Source organism: Ostrea edulis, chromosome 6 (genome assembly GCF_947568905.1).
Source record: "Ostrea edulis chromosome 6, xbOstEdul1.1, whole genome shotgun sequence".
NCBI lineage: Eukaryota > Metazoa > Mollusca > Bivalvia > Ostreida > Ostreidae > Ostrea > Ostrea edulis.
Window position 1 is genome coordinate 22,572,221 of NC_079169.1, and position 21,517 is coordinate 22,593,737.

General features: G+C 35.4%; 1 protein-coding gene across 4 annotated transcripts in view; it reads left to right on the forward strand.

Annotated features, from left to right (window-relative positions):
- LOC125647914 (uncharacterized) overlaps window positions 1-21,517 on the forward strand; it is a 43,020-nt gene that overhangs the window by 6,129 nt on the left and 15,374 nt on the right. The window contains exons 1-4 of one of the 4 annotated variants that reach the window (XM_048874782.2): window positions 2,036-2,922; window positions 20,798-20,911; window positions 21,104-21,181; window positions 21,388-21,492. In XM_048874782.2, the coding sequence (XP_048730739.1) occupies window positions 2,836-2,922; window positions 20,798-20,911; window positions 21,104-21,181; window positions 21,388-21,492 (384 nt within the window). In that variant the 5' untranslated portion in view covers window positions 2,036-2,835. Of the gene's footprint in view, window positions 1-2,035; window positions 2,923-8,107; window positions 8,327-13,040; window positions 13,580-20,797; window positions 20,912-21,103; window positions 21,182-21,387; window positions 21,493-21,517 lie in introns of those variants that run through there. The other 3 variants (XM_048874781.2, XM_048874780.2, XM_048874778.2) reach the window with 3 other exon arrangements.

The following is a 21,517-nucleotide window of genomic DNA, read 5'->3' on the forward strand; positions in this document are numbered from 1 at the left end:
TAGCTTTAGCAATGAAAGTTCCCATCAAAAGTGTCCATCATAACCGCTATGGTTTTTAAGGTTATTAAGTGAAAGGTCTCTGATGACAAATGGTAAGGGTAATTTCCGTATGATTCTCAAATACTAATAGATTCTTTACACACATGAAGATTCTCAATGTCTAAAGAACGACACCTGCTGTTCTAGGTCAGAAAGATCAAGGTCACAAATTGTGAGAAATGGTTTATGGACAATATATAAAATACTTTGTGTTTAAGCAGTGAAATTTCTCGTGAAGAGTCTATATGACCCCTAATAGCTTATTTTAAGGTCAGAAGGTCAAGGTGACTATATCGCATGCCGTAAGAAAAGCTTTCAGGATGACATTTCCAACAACTTTTGAGCCTTAGCAATAATATTTTACTTGAATAGAATCTGTTCGCCCATCAGAAGATATCTAAAATAGCCTAACCAAATAGGTCGCGAGTTTGTGGATAGTGTAGGTCATTGGTCTGATGGGTTAGACTGGTTATTGATAGGTCATGTGTTTGTGGATAGTGTAGGTCATTGTTCTGATGCTGGTTATCGATAGGTCACGTGTTTGTGGATAGTGTAGGTCATTGGTCTGATGGGTTAGGCTGGTTATTGATAGGTCACGTGTTTGTGGATAGTGTATATCAGTGGTCTGATGGGTTAGGCTGGTTATTGATAGGTCACGTGTTTGTGAATAGTGTAGGTCATTGGTCTGATGGGTTAGACTGGTTATCGATAGGTCACGTGTTTGTGGATAGTGTATATCAGTGGTCTGATGGGTTAGGCTGGTTATTGATAGGTCACGTGTTTGTGGATAGTGTAGGTCAGTGGTCTGATGGGTTAGGCTGGTTATTGATAGGTCACGTGTTTGTGGATAGTGTATATCAGCGATCTGATGGGTTAGGCTGGTTATTGATAGGTCACGTGTTTGTGGATAGTGTAGGTCATTGGTCTGATGGGTTAGGCTGGTTATCGATAGGTCACGTGTTTGAATCCCGCTCTTGTTACTTGATGTTGTGCATTGGATAGACAAGGTGAGTGCATCTACGTACAAAGTGTATAACATTCATTCGCTTAATACCGTGAAAACCCGAGCATAGGCACTGACCTTTGTCACCATAGCAGAAGTGAACACGGCGTGCTTATGAGACCATGTGACCCTGAGATACGTTAACTTATGGCTAGTTTTATCATCACTTTCATATAAACGGTCCTGGTCTTTGTTATAGTCGCATTGCTTTGGTCTTACTTTTTCGATTATCTCCGCATTGTATAGATCAGATATCATGATAGACCGACCAAAATAATTTGTTCCTGATCTTCGATCTCGGGGAAATAAAACATCAATATAAAAAAATCGTATTCCAGTGTATAATATCGCAGGCAATTTCTCTGAGGAGCGTCGTAGTCTGTATTGAGTATTGAGAGGGCGCTATCCTTGCTCCCCAGAGGGCGTTCCTTGTAATGTTAATCTTTAATCTAATATGTAAAGTCAGCAAACAATATTATTTGTCACTCTAAAACTAGAGCATTAAACATGCAACTATTCAAAGTTAGAACAGCGATAGGAAAGAAAAGCAAACTCGGTGTGCCGAACTCCTCCAGTTTAATTGAAATGAGTCATTTCTTTACATTCTTTACAACAAGGGAGTGTATTTTTCAAAATTAATTTTTTAAAAGTGTTTTATTTGTTTTCCTTTTATTTGATATAAAAGTAATCGAGTGGTATAATTATTCAAGATAAAAATGTTTCTTTGTAACTGCGGGTTAACCCTGAATGTCAACTATAAAAGAAACAGCATTATTCATATGTTAATCAAACAAAGTATGCATTGTGGATCAAATTCATAAACAGCTATAAAATACTACATTGTTCATAAATAATTCTTCCCATAATAGTACAATGAAAGAACCATTTTTCTAATACATTGACACCCCGTTCCTAAACTTGGTCACCTAGGAACCCAGATTCACGGGATGTGTAAAAATGACAGGTTTATTTTAAAGCATTAAATGAATCGGCGCACTTTTAAAAACGTACTTCAAAATTCGATTTAACGATTTTACGCGATTACATTTCGATTTATTACTGTCTGGTTTCGTAGTCAAGTTTGTGGGATTGATTTAATGTATAATATGAAAGCTGAATATTCACTCGAGCCAGAGAAAATGAGACACTAATGAACTTTTAAACTTTATGAAAAATAGATGACGCCGATGTATTGAATTCCATAATGTGGACAATATACAAATTGTGGCCGGGAGAAGATTTAATTAATGCTACCCTTATTCAGGGGTTATTTACAGGAGAACCGCATTAATTGGCGTTATTGTGTCGGAGAATTTAACCAAACAAAGAGTCTGCAACTCTCGCCGTTAGAGTTAATAGTGACGGGTTTTATTAACAGGAGATGGTCATGAGCATGCGCTGTTATTAGATTTTAGATGTATGTCAAAAATCAACGACGAACAATCATTAAAGAAGCATTAAATCGTTTCTTTCGTCATAAAGTTATCGAGTGGGTCGCTATCGACAAAGTACTTATGATAATGACCCAATATAACTTCTAGAACATCTCCAGCAGATAGTAACCAGCGATTTGTTGTTTCTGCTCTCGACATAGCAGACTGGAGCTAAGTCGCAAAACAAATATTCAAGTTGACGATGCCATGTCGTTATTGTAGCATAAACGGATTTAAAAACTGCCCAGATGAAATAGCCAGATGTAAAACTGAGAAATTTGAATGAAATGAACAACTCCAGTGAAGATAAATGTACTTACAATTGTCACTAATTAACTGTTGAGTATCCTGTGGCGGAAAATGTCTGATTTCCCGGATTTTGTCACTGCTCGTTCTAAGGTCTGGGTAACAACGTATGTACCGGTGGGCTGGACGGGTGAGCGAAAGGTAGGTCAGCTCTACAATGTCTACTTCACAGGTTCATCAACAACAGGGAATTTAGCAATCAGAAAATGAAAAATATTGAAATATATCATGTAGAAAATGATTGTGTGTTTGTTTTACGTCTCATCGAGAATTTTACACTCATATTGGGACTTCATTAGCTGTAAGTGAAGTACTACAAATTTAAACCTATCCTTAGCGCCCAAGACCGTAGCAGTGAGGGTTCTTTAGCATGGTCATATCCGAAAGACCCGTGATTCTCACTTTTAGATGCCGAGCGTTTTGGTGAAGGAGCAATCACCACCTATGTTAACGCAGAAATGCATTCTATCCACGTTAACTTTAGAAAGCTTGTAAGGTTTTTTCTCCAGCCTCTCCTTTCATTGGACAATACAGTACATTCTCACTGCAAGGCCCCGATTAGCCCGTATCAGCAGCTGTCAAATTTCCGGTTTGATATGATTATCATTAGTTTGTTTATCCAAACGCCAATATCTGTAGTGTGACTCCAACAATAGAATGATTTTATGGTTCCGGTATGTTTTCACTTGGGACCAACAATGACCCTCCTTATATAATTAGTTCTCATCTGAGCCGAAGGGTTTTCTAATCGGCATTGCCGTCGTAAACTGTTTTTTTTTTTAAAATTTCTTCTCTAAAGTTACCGAGCCAATTTTAATCAAACACGACACAAAGTATCCTTTTGTAAAAGGGACTCAAGTTTGTTCAAATGAAGGTCCTAGGGGATATGTTTGTTTCAGCTGAGTATTGGATTGGTGTCTTGAACTACAGCACCAAAAATGTCAATATTTACAAGTAAGCATTAAAAATTGTCGTATACATGTACACTGTAGTTTAGATTCAATTTTGTTTCACACCAGTCCGTTCTTTACTTACTGATTTTGACTACGGGTTACTCCGTTTTTTACCTGATCGAGATATAGGGCTCATGGTGGGTGTGACCGATCGACTAAGAATAGGACGAACACGCCAGAGGTGATATCAGGTGACTAGGAGAAGTAAGCATCCCCTGTTGGTCGAAAATACTCGCCATCGACCCTATATCTTGATCAGGTAAACGGAGTAATCCGTAAGCAAAATGAGTATGTAAAGAACGGCCTAACAATTGGTATGGAACACGTCAGACAGCTTTTGACCTAATGACAGTTTGTATTCGTAAATTAGATCGTTATAACGACCATAGAATTTGTAAACTGCTGACTTTTGACGAGACTGTTGAAACCCCTGTAACATCAACTTATTTTGCCAGTAGCCTACGTCGATTAAAAAATTAATCATACGCAGACCATGCTTGTGTGTATCGAATTAGTTGATCAGTTGTGAAAGATAAACATTATATACAGGTGTTAATGGGATATCGCTATACAAATATGGATAGGTGACGATGGAGAAGCTGAAGTCATATAGTTATATATGTATTTACATTTAGGTTTTCCTTTCGGACCCCCCCCCCCCCCCAGCGCATCTGCGTCCATTATATTAATATAGGATCTCTCAAATTAAAGTAAACTCAACATATAAATATTCTGTAACGTTCAGTTGCAGTAATTAGTATATAAATAATACATGTAGTTGAGAGTAACATTGAAAATTTTCACCCCGAGAAAACCATTGTCAACCGAGGCGAAGTCTAAGGCCAAAGGTCAAGGTCATTATCACACTAAATACCTATTGCGGCCATTCAAAGCTTCATACTTATAAACTATATTAAATACGTGCATGTTTTTACTTCGTGAATGCAAGCGTGCATAATTGCAACTCGGCCATACGCATCTTTGATGCGTTTCAGCGAGTTTTTATAATATCACCCGTTGTGAAGTATTGTTACCCGTTGTTAGATACTATCACCCTAGAGCGCGTGCTTTCTGTTCTCAGAGGGTAACAATATGGTTTTTTTTTCAATTGCTTCTCGACCAATCATATACGAGTATTTTACATGAAAGTATAATAATACTAATTACATGATACTGAGGTTGTCGAGAACATTCCGTATGTTTATGTTTAGGAGCACTACTTCCATAATGGTGTCCAGAGCATTTCCGTATGTTTACGTTACGTTTAGCAGTAGTCTATGTGCTTGCGATCAAAGCGACAAATACCTGAATTTGTCTTTTGGTTAATTGCTATTCTTTCAATTCATTACGTCAAATCATTCATTTTCCATTCGAGTACGTAACCGGTAACAGGTCGTTCCGGCCCCAAAACTAATCCGTCCCCTAGTCGTTCCGTTCTGAAGTCGTTCCGTCCCAAAGTCGTTCCGTCCCTAGTTGATCCGGCCCCAGTCAATCCGGTCCCAAGGTTTATAAAGCTTTTACTGTCTTCTTATTTACAGTTAATGCTATAATTTTCATCCAAACATCAATATAATTATATTGTTTGTAGAGATTATAACCATGATTTAGATTAAAGATTTGTTTGTAACATGTACATGTGCGTGACGTGTACGTTAACTGTTTGGAACACAAAGGATGCAGACACTTAAGAGTTCTAGAATTTGTATTTCTTTATATCTTTTTTTTCAATTTGTAAGTGATAATTGTTATATGTTAAAGCAATACAAGCTGTAATTAACTGGCGGTACTTTCAACTATCACAGTAGTCTGCACCAATATTAACACCTATCGGCATGACTAATATAATCCTCATACCTACACATTTCATTTGTTTTAAAATACAAAATGTATTACATCATGTAAATTTTGAGTATTAAAAGTATGAGGAAATAATAAATAGCAAACGTGCCACTCAAATGAAATTTTGATAATGAATTAATTGTCAATAAAATTGTCTATGTTATTCTATTTGATCTTTTATTTTGAATTAAGTTAACTTGTATTGCTTTAACTGAAATTTGATGAATTGATACATTTTTTTATTTATCATATTAAACAATGTTTCATCATTTATAAAACATAAATGTACTTCCCACCCCATTACATAAATTATAAACAGAAAATATCTATAAAACGTATATGGGGACGGGCTGACTACGGTAATTTTGGCCGGAATGACTTGGGGCCGGATCGACAGGGGCCGGATTGACCGACATTCTACGTAACCCACCCAGCCACCACCCCCCCCCCCCCCCCCCCCCCATGCGCGTCGATTTGAGTATAGAACACTACTTATAATATATGTATACTGTAAGTTTATCTTCACTTGAAGCATACTTATATCATATTGATATTGTCAAGAATGTCTTCGTATGTTTACATGTACATTAAGAAATAGTGGCAGACGACATTTAGCAGTAGTGGCAGACGAGCAAAGCGACAAATGCTTGGGTTTGACTCGAGGCTTATTCTTATTCTGTATCTAAATTTGTTAATCTTTTTAATTTATTACGTTAAATCAATTATGCAAGAATCATGTAATGAATGTTTATTCACAAGCGTTTCTTCCTTCTCCCACAACGACGAGAGGTGTACTGATACGTCCAGATTCTGTAAGAGTTATCATTCTTTTGAAATTCCGCAATCTATTTTCACACTGTAATGTATCATTATAAAACCTAATAATGTTTTCCCAAGAATGTTCCTTCGCGGTAATAGATACGAGAAATCATTTAAAAAGAATTTGTTAGGCTTAATTTCCTTTATAAAATTTGTAAATATACACAGTTCAATTTCATAAACAACTGAAGTTTTTCTTTGCGCGCATCATGAAAAGTCGATATGAAATGTCGGAACTCGTGCCCTCATGTAAATATTCCTATAATGACTTCTATTTCTTGAAAATATTGGTTACTAATTGCCGACGCCAAAGGAGTCGAGGCAGTTGCAGATACAATCGGAGTAGTTGCTTTATACTCAGTCTCTAACATGTAAATGCTAGGTGTGGATTTTACAGTGGAGGGAAACAATATAGATCTATGTGTAGGCTATTTGTATCGTGGTGATATAATTAGAATGGACGCAAGGGGTGTGTAATATACAAACTACAACATGTGTCCATTGTTTCCTCCATACTAACAAATATAGACATTATGCATATTGCAAACTGTGCAAGTAAGACATCGCGATTCTTTTACTAAGATTATTTGATATTTTGTTGTCAATTATTGCAGTTTTATTTGCGTTTTATTTTCTGAAATGATACAAAAAGTTGAATGCGACGGATAACAGGTACCGAACCCTTGCATGGCCAAAACCCCGAAGTCCCTACATATACGCTTGGGTGTTTGGATTACGAGTTCTGTGCCTGTGTACAGAATGCTGATTAGGGGAGATAGTTTTGGTCCTGTCCGTCTGTTTGTAACTATCAATTCTAACATTGGTTATAACGTTGGTAATTGGTTGGTGCAATCTCTTTAACAGTGACACGTGTGATAACCCGATTGTTGTATGCTTTAGAATTGCTTATAACTTTTTTCTACCCTTCTGATAAGGTCTGTCCAACAGAATTACGTTCGGCAGTGGTGTGACCTTGACGTTCAGCCATGACCCAGTGCTATCAAGGCCTTTATTTTGATTAATAAGAATTTGCTTGGAGATGAGGCATGGCTATGAATAATCGTTTTTCACACGCAACATATCCACGATCATTCTATACTTCAAACGACTATTTAAAAAGTATTTAATCTCGCACTTTGCATGGGTCTTAAAATGCATGTATAATTTACTGATTTTTAAAAATTGCTATTTACATTTGTTTCTGAAACAGTATCAATATCGCCTAAGTCACGACAGTGTAGCATATCGTGAGATCCGAGGAACAGTTTAGAATAATGAAACAAATCCACATTCACCGAATATTTCACAACTCTCAGAATATTTATTGCAACGTACCCCGGATAGTGAAACATAGTAATTAGTTCTTACAATATATTTTTTTCAATTATTTAAATCTCTAAAATATAAATGACTGATGAGCACCCCGCCCTACAATCTCCGTTCAGCGGGACAGCAAGCGCGGCATTAAAATTACAATCAAGCTTTTCTAACCTATTGTTCGGAGAAAAAACATAAAAGTCCAGAAGTATAAATAAAAGGTATTGAACCTATTCATGGCTCCAAGGAACATAATCAGGGGATTCTAATGAACGTAGCCGAAGTGAACATTCCCGAATGTTTAAATACTCCATTTTCTTTATGTGAAGATGTATGTGTCTAGTTTTTTTTTAAAACACGCATTGACCTAATGGGTATAAATATATTTGAAGAAAGTTGATGCTCTTTAGATTCCCTATTTAAATGTATGGGCGACGCAGGATTTAAATGCAGTTGAAAATGCGAAAGGGAGAGAGATGTCCCTCCATCCCAAAGTCCACTTAAATGAAACCAGTTTTCTACACTCATCCACAGAATCCAGACAGACATCGAGTTTTAAGGATGCTCGCGGTAAATTGATTAAGGATACTAATACCAGAGTGAGGGCATTAATTAAGGTAGGTAAACTGTGCAGCAGGCATGGACTATTTGGTAATCGTTGCTTGGGCAGCATTTGAGTGAAAAGTGAAGTGGTTAATTATTAAAAGTAGGAATGTAAGTTTTCAACCACAGCACCGGATAGATGAAATTGATAATTTAGTGCAAGATTTTTATTATTTCCAATTAGATTTCAGAAATACCTGTAGTGGTTTGCAATAGTGACGAGATTGTCTACGGCATGGAAATTATTGATAACTAATATAGACGTTTTAACTGACAAAGCCATCTAATTCTAAATTACTATGCTTTCTTAATTAATAAATTGAGGAAGTGATGATTACAATCATTGGTTGGTAATTGTTACTTGTACATAGATATGTTGTAATTAAAAGTGAAACATTCAGGTAAACATCCGAGAGAATATCAAATATCGAAGTCAGACAATTTACGAGAAAAAATAAAATTTTGACTCGGATTGGTACGATGCACTTTGCGAATAGCTGTCCTACTTACAATTTATGATAATGACAAAGCAATAAATCATCGAAATTATTCCCAAGATGTAGAAGTTTTAAAATTGCACTTAAATTGCTATTGTGATAAAGTAAATTACATGGAATTTAATTTGGAGTATAATGACTGCAAGAATGATCTTGTAAACGAAATCAATGTATTGTCAGCTGCGCCGAACTTTAGGGTAGCATGCACTGCAAATTTGTAAAGTGGAAATGATTTAGTTACAGCAAGATATTTTGGTTGCCAAAGCACCAGCTAGTGATTTTAAGTATCGTGCAGGTGAATTTGATTTTTTTTTTTGAAAAGGAAACATGTACTAAATGGATTACAATGCAAAGGGAAAATACTATGTAAAATGTGTGTACTTCATATAATTCTAAGATTATATTTCTAAATGTTATCATACAAGGTTGTTCCTACATAACGCATGTAAAATCTGAATAGCTATATTCTTTGTATCATTTACAATTTCCACACATTCGCAATAATATCTATGTACGCTAGTGTCAAAAAGATCTATATCCGAACTGCGTTTTCCACCACGACTCTTAAGTCTTTATTTCGTACCCAAAAGATCTAAGTCATGTATTATTTTTATTTCTCCAAAGCTGAAAGTCTTCATAGGCTTTGTGTTTCATAGTTATAAATCTATATACACTTCGTACCCAATAAATCTAAGTTTATGCACTCTGTAACCCCACAGAGTTAAGTCTATATACACTTAGTACCCAATAGATCTAAGTTTATACACTTAATATATCTAAGTCTGGCATGTTGTGATTTCCCTATAGCTCTGATTCTTTATACACTTACCTGTATTCCCGACAGATGTAAGTCGTTATACACTTACCTGTATTCCCCACAGATGTAAGTCGTTATACACTTACCTGTATTCCCGACAGATGTAAGTCGTTATACACTTACCTGTATTCCCGACAGATGTAAGTCGTTATACACTTACCTGTATTCCCCACAGATGTAAGTCGTTATACACTTACCTGTATTCCCAACAGATGTAAGTCGTTATACACTTACCTGTATTCCCGACAGATGTAAGTCGTTATACACTTTTACCCATAGATTTTTTTATTATTATTTATGCACTTTGGGAGTTCTCTATAACTAAAAGGCTTTATTTACTCTGAGATTTCCCCCTAGCTCTAAGTCTTGTACATTTTGTATTTCCCATTAGCTCTAAGTCTTGTACACTTTGTATTTCCCCCTAGCTCTAAGTCTTGTACACTTTGTATTTCCCCCTAGCTCTAAGTCTTGTACACTTTGTATTTCCCCTTAGCTCTAAGTCTTGTACGTTTTGTATTTCCCCCTAGCTTTAAGTCTTGTACACTTTGTATTTCCCCTAGCTCTAAGTCTTGTACACTTTGTATTTCCCCCTAGCTCTAAGTCTTGTACACTTTGTATTTCCCCCTAGCACTAAGTCTTATACACTTTGTATTTCCCCCTAGCTTTAAGTCTTCTCCGCTTTATATTTCCCCCTAGCTCTAAGTCTTGTACACTTTGTATTTCCCCCTAGCTCTAAGTCTTATACACTTTGTATTTCCCCCTAGCTCTAAGTCTTATACACTTTGTATTTCCCCCTAGCTCTAAGTCTTATACACTTTGTATTTCCCCTAGCTCTAAGTCTTATACACTTTGTATTTCCCCCTAGCTCTAAGTCTTGTACATTTTGTATTTCCCCCTAGCTCTAAGTCTTGTACACTTTGTATTTCCCCCTAGCTCTAAGTCTTATACACTTTGTATTTCCCCCCTAGCTCTAAGTTTTGTACACTTTGTATTTCCCCCTAGCTCTAAGTCTTTTACAGTTTGTATTTCCCCCTAGCTTTAAGTCTTGTACACTTTGTATTTCCCCCTAGCTTTAAGTCTTGTACACTTTGTATTTCCCCCTAGCTCTAAGTCTTGTACACTTTGTATTTCCCCCTAGCTTTAAGTCTTGTACACTTTGTATTTCCCCCTAGCTTTAAGTCTTGTACACTTTGTATTTCCCCCTAGCTCTAAGTCTTGTACACTTTGTATTTCCCCCTAGCTTTAAGTCTTGTACACTTAGTATTTCCCCCTAGCTTTAAGTCTTATACACTTTGTATTTTCCCATAGCTTTAAGTCTTGTACACTTTGTATTTCCACATATAGCTCTAAGTCTTGTACACTTAGTATTTCCCCCTAGCTTTAAGTCTTGTACACTTAGTATTTCCCCCTAGCTTTAAGTCTTGTACACTTAGTATTTCCCCATATCTTTAAGTCTTGTACACTTAGTATTTCCCCCTAGCTTTAAGTCTTGTACACTTTGTATTTCCCCCTAGTTTTAAGTCTTGTACACTTTGTATTTCCTCCTAGCTTTAAGTCTTGTACACTTAGTATTTCCCCTAGCTTTAAGTCTTGTACACTTTGTATTTCCTCCTAGCTTTAAGTCTTGTACACTTAGTATTTCCCCTAGCTTTAAGTCTTGTACACTTAGTATTTCCCCCTAGCTTTAAGTCTTGTACACTTTGTATTTCCCCCTAGCTTTAAGTCTTGTACACTTAGTATTTCCCCCTAGCTTTAAGTCTTGTACACTTAATATTTCCCCTAGCTCTAAGTCTTGTACACTTTGTATTTCCCCATATAGCTCTAAGTCTTGTACACTTTGTATTTCCCCCTAGCTTTAAGTTTTATACACTTAGTATTTCCCCCTAGCTTTAAGTCTTGTACACTTAGTATTTTCCCATAGCTTTAAGTCTTAAACACTCTATATTTTCCCCCACGGACTTTACGTTTCCCCGTAGCTTTAAATCTTCATACACTTTTGTGTTTTCCCCATACTTTTCAGTTTTTCTACACGTCGTATTTCCCCACAGCTCGTAGTCTTTATACACCTTATGTTCTCCATCTTTATAATGATATAAAATACTAATTTGAGAAAACGTTTTCTCATTCTCGTAGCTTTGGTACTTTGGTATCTTTCTTAGCAGTGATTAACTACAGAATACATCATATATTGTTGGTTGACAATTGTCATTTACTAATGACGATTGTAGAAGTTGAAACTCATGCACAACACCTATAATAGGAAGATCCCCGAGTATCAAAACTAACCACAGACAACCTAAACAAGGATGGCATCGGGATCTCCCTATTTTTATTTTTTATAATTCTTGTCAAACACAGACATCATAAAATAGAAAAATATCACAGTCAGTATAGACTGGCAAGTAGTAAAAGGAAATGGCACACATTAAATCTAAATGTAAGGTTGGAGTGGTGGAGGGTAAAATTTCAACTGCACATGTAATTTCTTCAATAATAATTTTTCCTTACACTTCCACAGCCACAAACAAATACAATATCACGTGACACTTAAACATTATTTCATTGGTTGCTGCTGCTGCTGATGGATAAAATGATTACTGATGACACAATAATATGTAAATTCACTTGTGACCAAGAAAGAATCAGTATAGATGGTTACATTACGTGATCTGTACAAGTCTACACAGGCAAGGATTGACAAATTAGCCAAATGTTAGAAATGATCACATAAAACATATTCAACAAAATATTTTGTTTCCCCGAAACTTTTAAGTCTTCCATAAGTGTTTCCCAAAAGCTTTATACACTTTGTGTTTCCCCATAGCTCGAAGTCTTACCAAATGACTTATTTTGGTTTTGCATTTCATTTGTAAATAATTCTAGGTATACCAATAGCAACAGTAGCTCCCGAAAAAACTTTTGACTGTCCTATCAACAGTGCAGTACACACGGTTGTTAGGGTCCCCAGTGCAGTCGTGTTCAATCCGTGTGTGTCTTTATCGTATGATTCGATAAACATACTAATACTTAGTATATTAATTTCTTTACAAACCTTGCGAATTTGATGAAGTAATGGGTACCAAAACGGTTAGAAATTTGGAATAGAGACATACAGGAAAGATTTAGTGCATCTGATCATGTGACCGAATCGATGTGGAAAGCAATAAAATTATCTACTGAACTCTTAGCAACCAAGATTTAAAACAGGTACACCGTAATTAAAATCGAAATTCTAATAGAGGGTGAAATCGGTGAAACGTGTCAGTTATATAGGTGTTTAACTACAGTGTACGTCTACTGGAAAGTGCAAATACAGCCGTAACATAATCGTTCCGATCCTTGGAGAAAATACCCACAAAAGCTTTTGTAAAAACACGCAGCTTGATAAAAACACAATTTTCGCCACCTATTGTGGCGATGAGTTAATTCCGAAAAGTGTTTTTTTAATGAAAGTTTTTTTTTTCATTGGCATCTCCGGGGTGAACTATTCTTATTAGAATTTTAAAGTCCGCTGCTTGCAATTTTATTTACATATATACAATAACGCCAAGGTCTCCAACGAGCTACCACAAATCCTCTCCTATATCTATGTTTTCGCTAGATGTCCCTTTAAAACGTTCCTAAAACATTTTACGAAATTACCCAGCAGTCGTCAAATGAAGTCAGAAGTGCGAGAGATAATGGATTTAAATACCAAGGAGAGTTTATCTCTGATCTTTCTTAATTTTTTATGAATTTGTGATGGATTTTCGGTGGATTTTTGCCGGATAGAAGAGTCTCTAATTTGTTGTAAGATACAGAGTTCAGACATGCCAACCGCTGCCTTTGGAATTAAAGAGAATCGCCGTTTCCATCCATTTCCCATGACCAAACATAAACAGACTGTGCGTCTGAAAAGCATATCGGGAGTACAGCTGGAAAATGTCAATTCCAGAATATCGTCCCTAATTAAGGTAACCTTAACTTCATTTTCAGAAGATATAACAAACTCCGATGTTGTTTTTTTTTTTGGTTTTTTTTTTGGTTTTTTTTACTTGACCATGGCTTACGTTTTGAACTCTTTAACTATTAGCATATAAGAGTGGTTAAACTAAATATACATGTAAAAGGACAGATATTGTACCATCTCTCTCTCTCTCTCTCTCTCTCTCTCTCTCTCTCTCTCTCTCTCTCTCTCTCTCTCTTATGTATTAAACTTTCCATTTAGATTTTGAATTTTTACTTGCCATTTGATCTGATACCCAAGAAAAAAGGATTGCTTAACAGTGTTGTCAGCGTTTGGTAGTGTATGAATACGGCTTTCTATACAGTTTGAAAATATTGTGTTTTCACGAGTTGGAGTGGCAATGTATTTGGCTTAGACATTGAAAAGAAAAATAAGAAACCTTTGTGGTGTTCGTTTTGGTATCCTGTTATGGCAATGATAATAAATACTATAGTAATCGGAAACACAATTTTTCACCACGGAAAGGGTCACACAGAGAGAAAGTCCTGCTTAAATTAAAAAAAAAAAAAGATTTAAAAAAATGAGCCCACCCTATTCAAATGCATGTCATAGCAATATCTGATATACAACCGTCCACCTTCAGTTTTGTGATAGGATCTGTGACGGAGGACAGACAAAAGCCGGATTATTTCAAAATTCGCTTCTTCAATAAATATTCAATGCTTTAGGTGAATAAACTATTTAAGTAAACTTCCCCCTAACTGCAACCTGTTTTTAAATTTCTTTGACTACAAGATTTAACTTGATATATGTTGGTTACAGATACTTTAATGAGGACCCTTTTTCTGACTGGGTGACAAAGCTGCTATTACATGTAAATGATATCATATTGGCGTTTAAAATCATAAACATTTTAAATTTGTAATAGATTCACATTCTTTATTTTGCTCAATGAAGTGATTGATAAATTCAAACAAGGTGAATAGTGACAGACAAAAGTGAACAACTAATAAACTTAAAACGACTGCAGAATAAAAACTTTAGTAATACTGAAAACTCTGAAACCTTCATGTACATGCATATATTTCACTTCCACTCAAGTTAAGTAAATGTAAATTTATAAATTGAACTACTGGGATTCTCATAATACTACTTGTTAAGGGGGAATGAGCCATCGTCATAATGGCGGTCATTCCAGTGATACTCCATTGTCTTCAGGTAAAAAACTGATTTACACGTGTAACAAATAGCTTAGGAACCCGCAAAAAGAACTCTTCTTTTCATAAAGGTAGATTTAGTTGAAGTTCTTTTCAACGCTTTATTTGACGGAGTTGAACAGTGCTACATATATGATCGTTATCTTTACGTACCACATTTACATGTAATCCATAACGGATATGAACAGTCTCTCAACATAAGGCTTCTCTATATCTATGCGAGAGAGACATCTGGTTAGAACTGGTTGTATGTTAATTCCCATGTGGTTGTGAATAACCTCTGCCCAAATTGCACAAAATCACGCTTTCTTTAACAGAATTGCAATGATCCCACACAAAACCTAAATCCTTTGGTGATAGTTCTAATACATGATACATTGAAATGAAATGTGCATGTTGTGCATGCAAGTTATAGGACATCGATAGTTTATTAGTATATATATATATATATATATATATATATATATATATATATATATATCCACACTCCTTTTCAATTGTGTTAGCTTGTCCAATACCAACTCGTTTCAAATTGCATCGCGCTAAATGCTTTAGTACTGCAGTCTTTATATAATGTGTCTTCAGGTGAGATTAGAAAGCGGCTATGTTTGAGCATGAATAATTCATGTGGTACTATCCCATTAACAGCTAAACAATCAAGAAATATTGGGGTATTTTTAATGCTAGCTGAGACACGTGTGGGGGATTAACCAAATACTCACAAAGAGTATCGTCGACATGATGCGTAACACATGTATTGTTAAAGTCATGATTTACTAAGGTGGTGGCTAAAATCTTTACAGAAAAAGGGGGAATCATCAAAGTACTTCTGCCACTTTCTACATAAAGTATGTATACGTAAGCTTTAAAGCCCGAGAATACTATTAGTATCGATTTTATCATTAAGACATTTACCAAATTCCGACAGTGGCCCAGTGTTTGGTTTATAATTTTCTCGAGTAGATCAATTTCCCATCCCGGAATTAACTCCAGCACTGAAATCAATATACCTGACAAAAACCTCCAATGACACCTGACTGTAAGCCTGTCGACGTAGAAATTTGTTACCAATTTGTTCATACACTTGTTATATGCATAGGCGTCCGAAGACAGGACACCTCAAATCCGTTCGTTGTCATCGCCTCCGATGATATCCGTTTTAAGGGTTTTTTGTTATTAACCTTAATTAGTTTTGGGGAGTTTCTCCTCACGTATTCCGTATGGAGTAGAACTTAGAATATGTTGTTATAAAGTTGAATTTTTTTTTTTTACCATTTTCCTCTGAAATTGTCAATTTTCAGACAGTTTATAACGCCAGAAAATCATATGCATCATTATTCATCACATTCATGATTAAATCTATACATCGCTCATCACATTCATAATAAAACCCATGCATCAGCGCTCATCACATTCATAATAAAACCCATGCATCATCGCTCGTCACATTCATAATAAAACCCATGCATCATCGCTCAACCCATTCATAATAAAACCCATGCATCATCGCTCATCACATTCATAATAAAACCCATGCATCATCGCTCATCCCATTCATAATAAAACCCATGCATCATCGCTCATCACATACGTAATCAAACCTATGCATCGCTCATCCCATTCATAATAAAACCCATGCATCATCGCTCATCACATTCATAATAAAACCCATGCATCATCGCTCGTCACATTCATAATAAAACCCATGCATCATCGCTCAACCCATTCATAATAAAACCCATGCATCATCGCTCATCACATTCATAATAAAACCCATGCATCATCGCTCATCCCATTCATAATAAAACCCATGCATCATCGCTCATCACATACGTAATCAAACCTATGCATCGCTCATCCCATTCATAATAAAACCCATGCATCATCGCTCATCCCATTCATAATAAAACCCATGCATCATCGCTCATCACATTCATAAAACCCATGCATCATCGCTCATCCCATTCATAATAAAACCCATGCATCATCGCTCATCACATTCATAATAAAACCCATGCATCATCGCTCATCCCATTCATAATAAAACCCATGCATCATCGCTCATCACATGCGTAATAAAACACATGCATCGCTCATCACATTCATAATAAAACCCATGCATCATCGCTCATCACATGCATAATAAAACCCATGCATCATCGCTCATCCCATTCATAATAAAACCCATGCATCATCGCTCATCACATTCATGACGAAGGCACACGTAAGGTACAGTAATATACATGTATCAATAATTCCATAGTGTATACAAAACCCTGAATTGTTGTGTGTCGACTACTGAGTATGTACTAATACTCAAAATACGACTCCTCCAAACACGAAAACTACCGTATATACGTGTACGTGCTTTTGATAATTTTTACTTCAAGAATAATTTTTAAAAGTGAATGATTTCATGGTAAAGAAAACTGAACCTAGTTAAATAGAAGCTTTGGATACATAACAAAGTACATATGACATAAAGCACGGGCTCCTCGAATCATGACCGAGTAGCACATTTCTTTGTAGACCTTTCCATGTTCTTAATCTCGATGACATTCGAACGTTTTAAAAATATATTTCAATTTACATACAGTATGTTTAACAATTTTGCAAAGGTAGATATTATTAGTGCTATTAACTATTCATTAAATGTTTTATGCGCTGTTCAAGTATCTGTCGAATTTTATCTGTAAGAGTGTCCTCTACTGACGACAATACGCTAGGTATAGGCCTGAGGTATTTGTTTTAATCTTGAGAAATCCAACTCGTGTTTAAGGAGTAGATAAAACAAAACTACAAAATACACCCAATAATAAAGTTGTCATTCAAGACGTTTTCCTGTGAAAAAGAGAAAGTTTTATTATAGCGGGTCAAGTGTTCGTCCACCGGCCCAACAATAAAGTATTGAAGATCACGTGTGAAATCCCAGGTTTCTGATTAATTTGTGTCAAAATTGTTTGCTTTTTGTCGAGAGCGCTCTAATCTAAACAGCTATGTAAAAACACTTTTATAGGAAGTGTGTTTGTAAATGTGTTAAAGGCCCTTACAATCTTTGCGATGCAGGCTTCACACTGGTTTGTAACATTTCGTAGTCTGTCTGTCCGTTGAAATACATATAAGTCGGAATGGATTTCATTGAAATTTTTTTACAGACTTGGGTGTTATATGGGATCATGAAATGTTGACAATGACAGTTAACCAGTCCTAGTATCTCCTTGTGCACCAACAGAGAAACCTAATCCATGATTTTATTATGTCCCAGAAGTCGACAATCGGGTCTTTATATTTTTGTCTGCCTATTTCTCTGTCTGTCCTAAATCCTCTCCTCGTTCACGTGTAACTATATACAAAAAATCAACAACAACAACCAAACAATAAAAAACAATAATTTTATATTCGATGAAGTGAAAGGCCAAAGCTATGGCTTTATCCCAAGTCTTTGAGAAGTTTATGTGTGGGAGTAAAAGGATAAAGACTTGTCTTAGTTGGGGTGGTGGTGTTTCTATACAAACCTTAAGGCCTTAGTGGCACGCTTGATTTCTGTCTGAAACACGTACTTTGTTACATGTTGTTGGATGGATTTCATTGAATGAGCAGGACTTAATTAGTGTAGATAAATATGATTTAGGGATACAGTGTACCAAGTAATATTTCAGAATTTACGAAGTTACAGTCCATTGAAATTGAAGTTTATTTGTTTGGTAGGTTTATGCATGGTTACCTTAATTGTCACTGCAATTTTTCTTCCACAATTTAATGAATTATATTGAAATTTGGTAAAAACCAAAGAGAGGGATATGTGTGGATGGTATGAAGAAAAGAATATCTAGGATTTTAAGAAAAAGTTTTTTTCTCACAGAAAGAGGGATGATATACGTACACCTACTTCTGTACGAAATCTTCATTTGTTGTTGAATGTATTTCAATGCAACTTGGTTTGAATTAGCAAGTGTAGGTGTGTATAATTTCAGTTTAGTAAAGTTCAAAGCTCTTTGAAGTTGCAATCAGTTCTACTAGAACGTCATGAACCTACCTGTGGATGTTCGCTTACTTCATAAATATCTGTAGGAACATCTTGTTTTACAAGTTTCACTGTTGTTGTTATTGTTCCTGAAAGATAAGTTGTTTGTTTTGAATTTATTCAACGGCAACAACCCATATTTTTCAATAGAGGTAACCAGTCAAACTTTGTACAATAGAGGTAACCAGTCAAACTTTGTACAATAGAGGTAACCAGTCAAACTTTGTACAATAGAGGTAACCAGTCAAACTTTGTACAATAGAGGTAACCAGTCAAACTTTGTACAATAGAGGTAACCAGTCAAACTTTGTACAATAGAGGTAACCAGTCAAACTTTGTACAATAGAGGTAACCAGTCAAACTTTGTACAATAGTGGCGTTCGATGAGTAGTCAATCAATTTGACAACTGTGCGTAAATGTTGCTGTAACAAATTTTCAAAAGGAACGTGTCGTAAGAGATCTGCTCATCTTTACTATAAAGTGTATAAGGGGATATCTGCGTAGGATGCTTAACTCAAGATTTTAAGCGATGACTATATAAACTATTATCCATTCATTGAAATCAAAGGGACAAAATGATAAGTCTCGGGCTCATATCACACGAGAATCGTTTGCATGTTGTACACGCAGTATTTACAAATAGCACAATATCTACGATTATATATATACTAGGTATCGGTTGTTGTTGGTTGTTGGATGGAACCTAGTGCTTATATATATATATATATATATATATATATATATATATATATATATATATAAAGAAATAGAATAAACAGTACACAAAGTTAAAAATTTAACGCAAGCGCTTTCATTTTATAAAATTTTATAAATTTTATAAAATGAAAGCGCTTGCGTTAAATTTTTAACTTTGTGTACTGTTTATTCTATTTCTTTTAATATTTTATACCGGACACTGTGATTTTTAAAAAAAAACACAATTTGGATATATATATATATATATATATATATATATATATATATATATATATATATATATATATATATATATATATTGAAGAGCTCTAAGGCACTAAAGGGGAATGAACAATTATCTACCCCTCATACATGTACTCGTTACCGCTTTCAGTATAAAATTGTTCACAAAGGAATTTCATGTACTTATCCATTCTTCGGTTTTATATCTACCCATGTTATTTTAGTACTTTGCTATCAATATTTTGAATGCTTATTGTGATTTGCCGTAACAAAATCGATGACTAATTTTAAAAGATATCAATGGAAGCATAGTTTGTTAATGGCTACTGCCATTTCCTTCTTTTAACAAATATAGGAATGTTGTGAAATATATTCATACTATGATGGTCAGCTGTTTTTTCAGAACAAACAAGCTATAAATTGCTGTTTGTAATTAATGTTTTTGTGTGTGCTATTTCTAATTGCTTTTACTGCTATAAGTATTTGCACATCCGATACAATCGGGTGTATCTGCAAACAGTGCTATTGATACACTGGGTGTGGAATTTCACCACATCAGAATTTAGCATCTATAAAGCTTTAAAGTGTATGGATTCAGAGACAATGGCGAGTTTATTGACCGAGCTTAGGAAATATTCTTTAGGACAACCTGGACTTTGTTTTCCGTTGTTTCTGAGATTCTGTGTAAATCAGAAATGGCATTAATGAATCTGTTCTGTTCTAATGGGAGTGGTTGTGTAATGAATTCCATTGTTTCTCGTTGTTGCGTCCTTTTCTGTGATTTTGTTTTTATCTAACTCTATATAGTCATGGATCGACACACTTTATTCAGTTATTAACATGATCGACGAACTGAAAGACCTATATTGCCGTTTTTTGATAGATGGCAATTGTTTAAGCCGAAGTACTCAATTTGATTCAAAAGTATTGTTTGAAGAATTTAAATTGAAAAACAATTAATCTGCATTGAAGTTTTATAATGAAAAAAAACCCCAACAAATCAATTAAATGTATTGCATACTAGTATCCTGATTTTATTTCCAGGCCGCTGATGAAGGGAGAAAACGCGCGAACGCCCTTCCTCCATTACCCATGGAGCGGGAGCCCACCTTCCACAGACCACCCAGGGGATTTGTTTCCCTTCAGAACCCAGAGGAGGTATTCATTTCATCGTTAAAATGGTAGACATGTTTCAAAACGATATGTGCTGGAACATTTTTGTCTCCATTTAGCTTTACCCTCAATGACATTGAGCGAATTAAAAACATTTTTCAATGTAGTAGGACACCGAATAAAAAAATTACAACATGTCAAATATTTTCTGTAAAACATACCACCTTTTATAACTAGGCTGGGGAGAGCCACTGGCAGAGAAAATTCAAGAAAGTCAGTTTTGAAATTGATCGCAAAGTTGTCACCCACTTGAGGGTAAGAAATATAAGAGTTTTGAAATTGGAGTAAATGTAAATGTATATTTACGGTATTACAAGCAAGTCTACCAAAGCTAATAATAGAAAAGGTAAAACATTGTCAAAAAGACAAATATTTGATAAATTGCATGACTTAACTATGCAAGTAACTTCAACTAAAAGATTTTGCTTACAATAATACTAATATGCATGTTTTGCGTTCAGAGAAAGCTGAACAAACGTCTAGACGATAAGTTCCACAGCTTGGAGGTAGATTCAGACGAGGAAAAGCAAACAGAGCAAACAGACAAAAAGACAGACAGGAAGATAGTAAGTATATGATACAGATTACAGA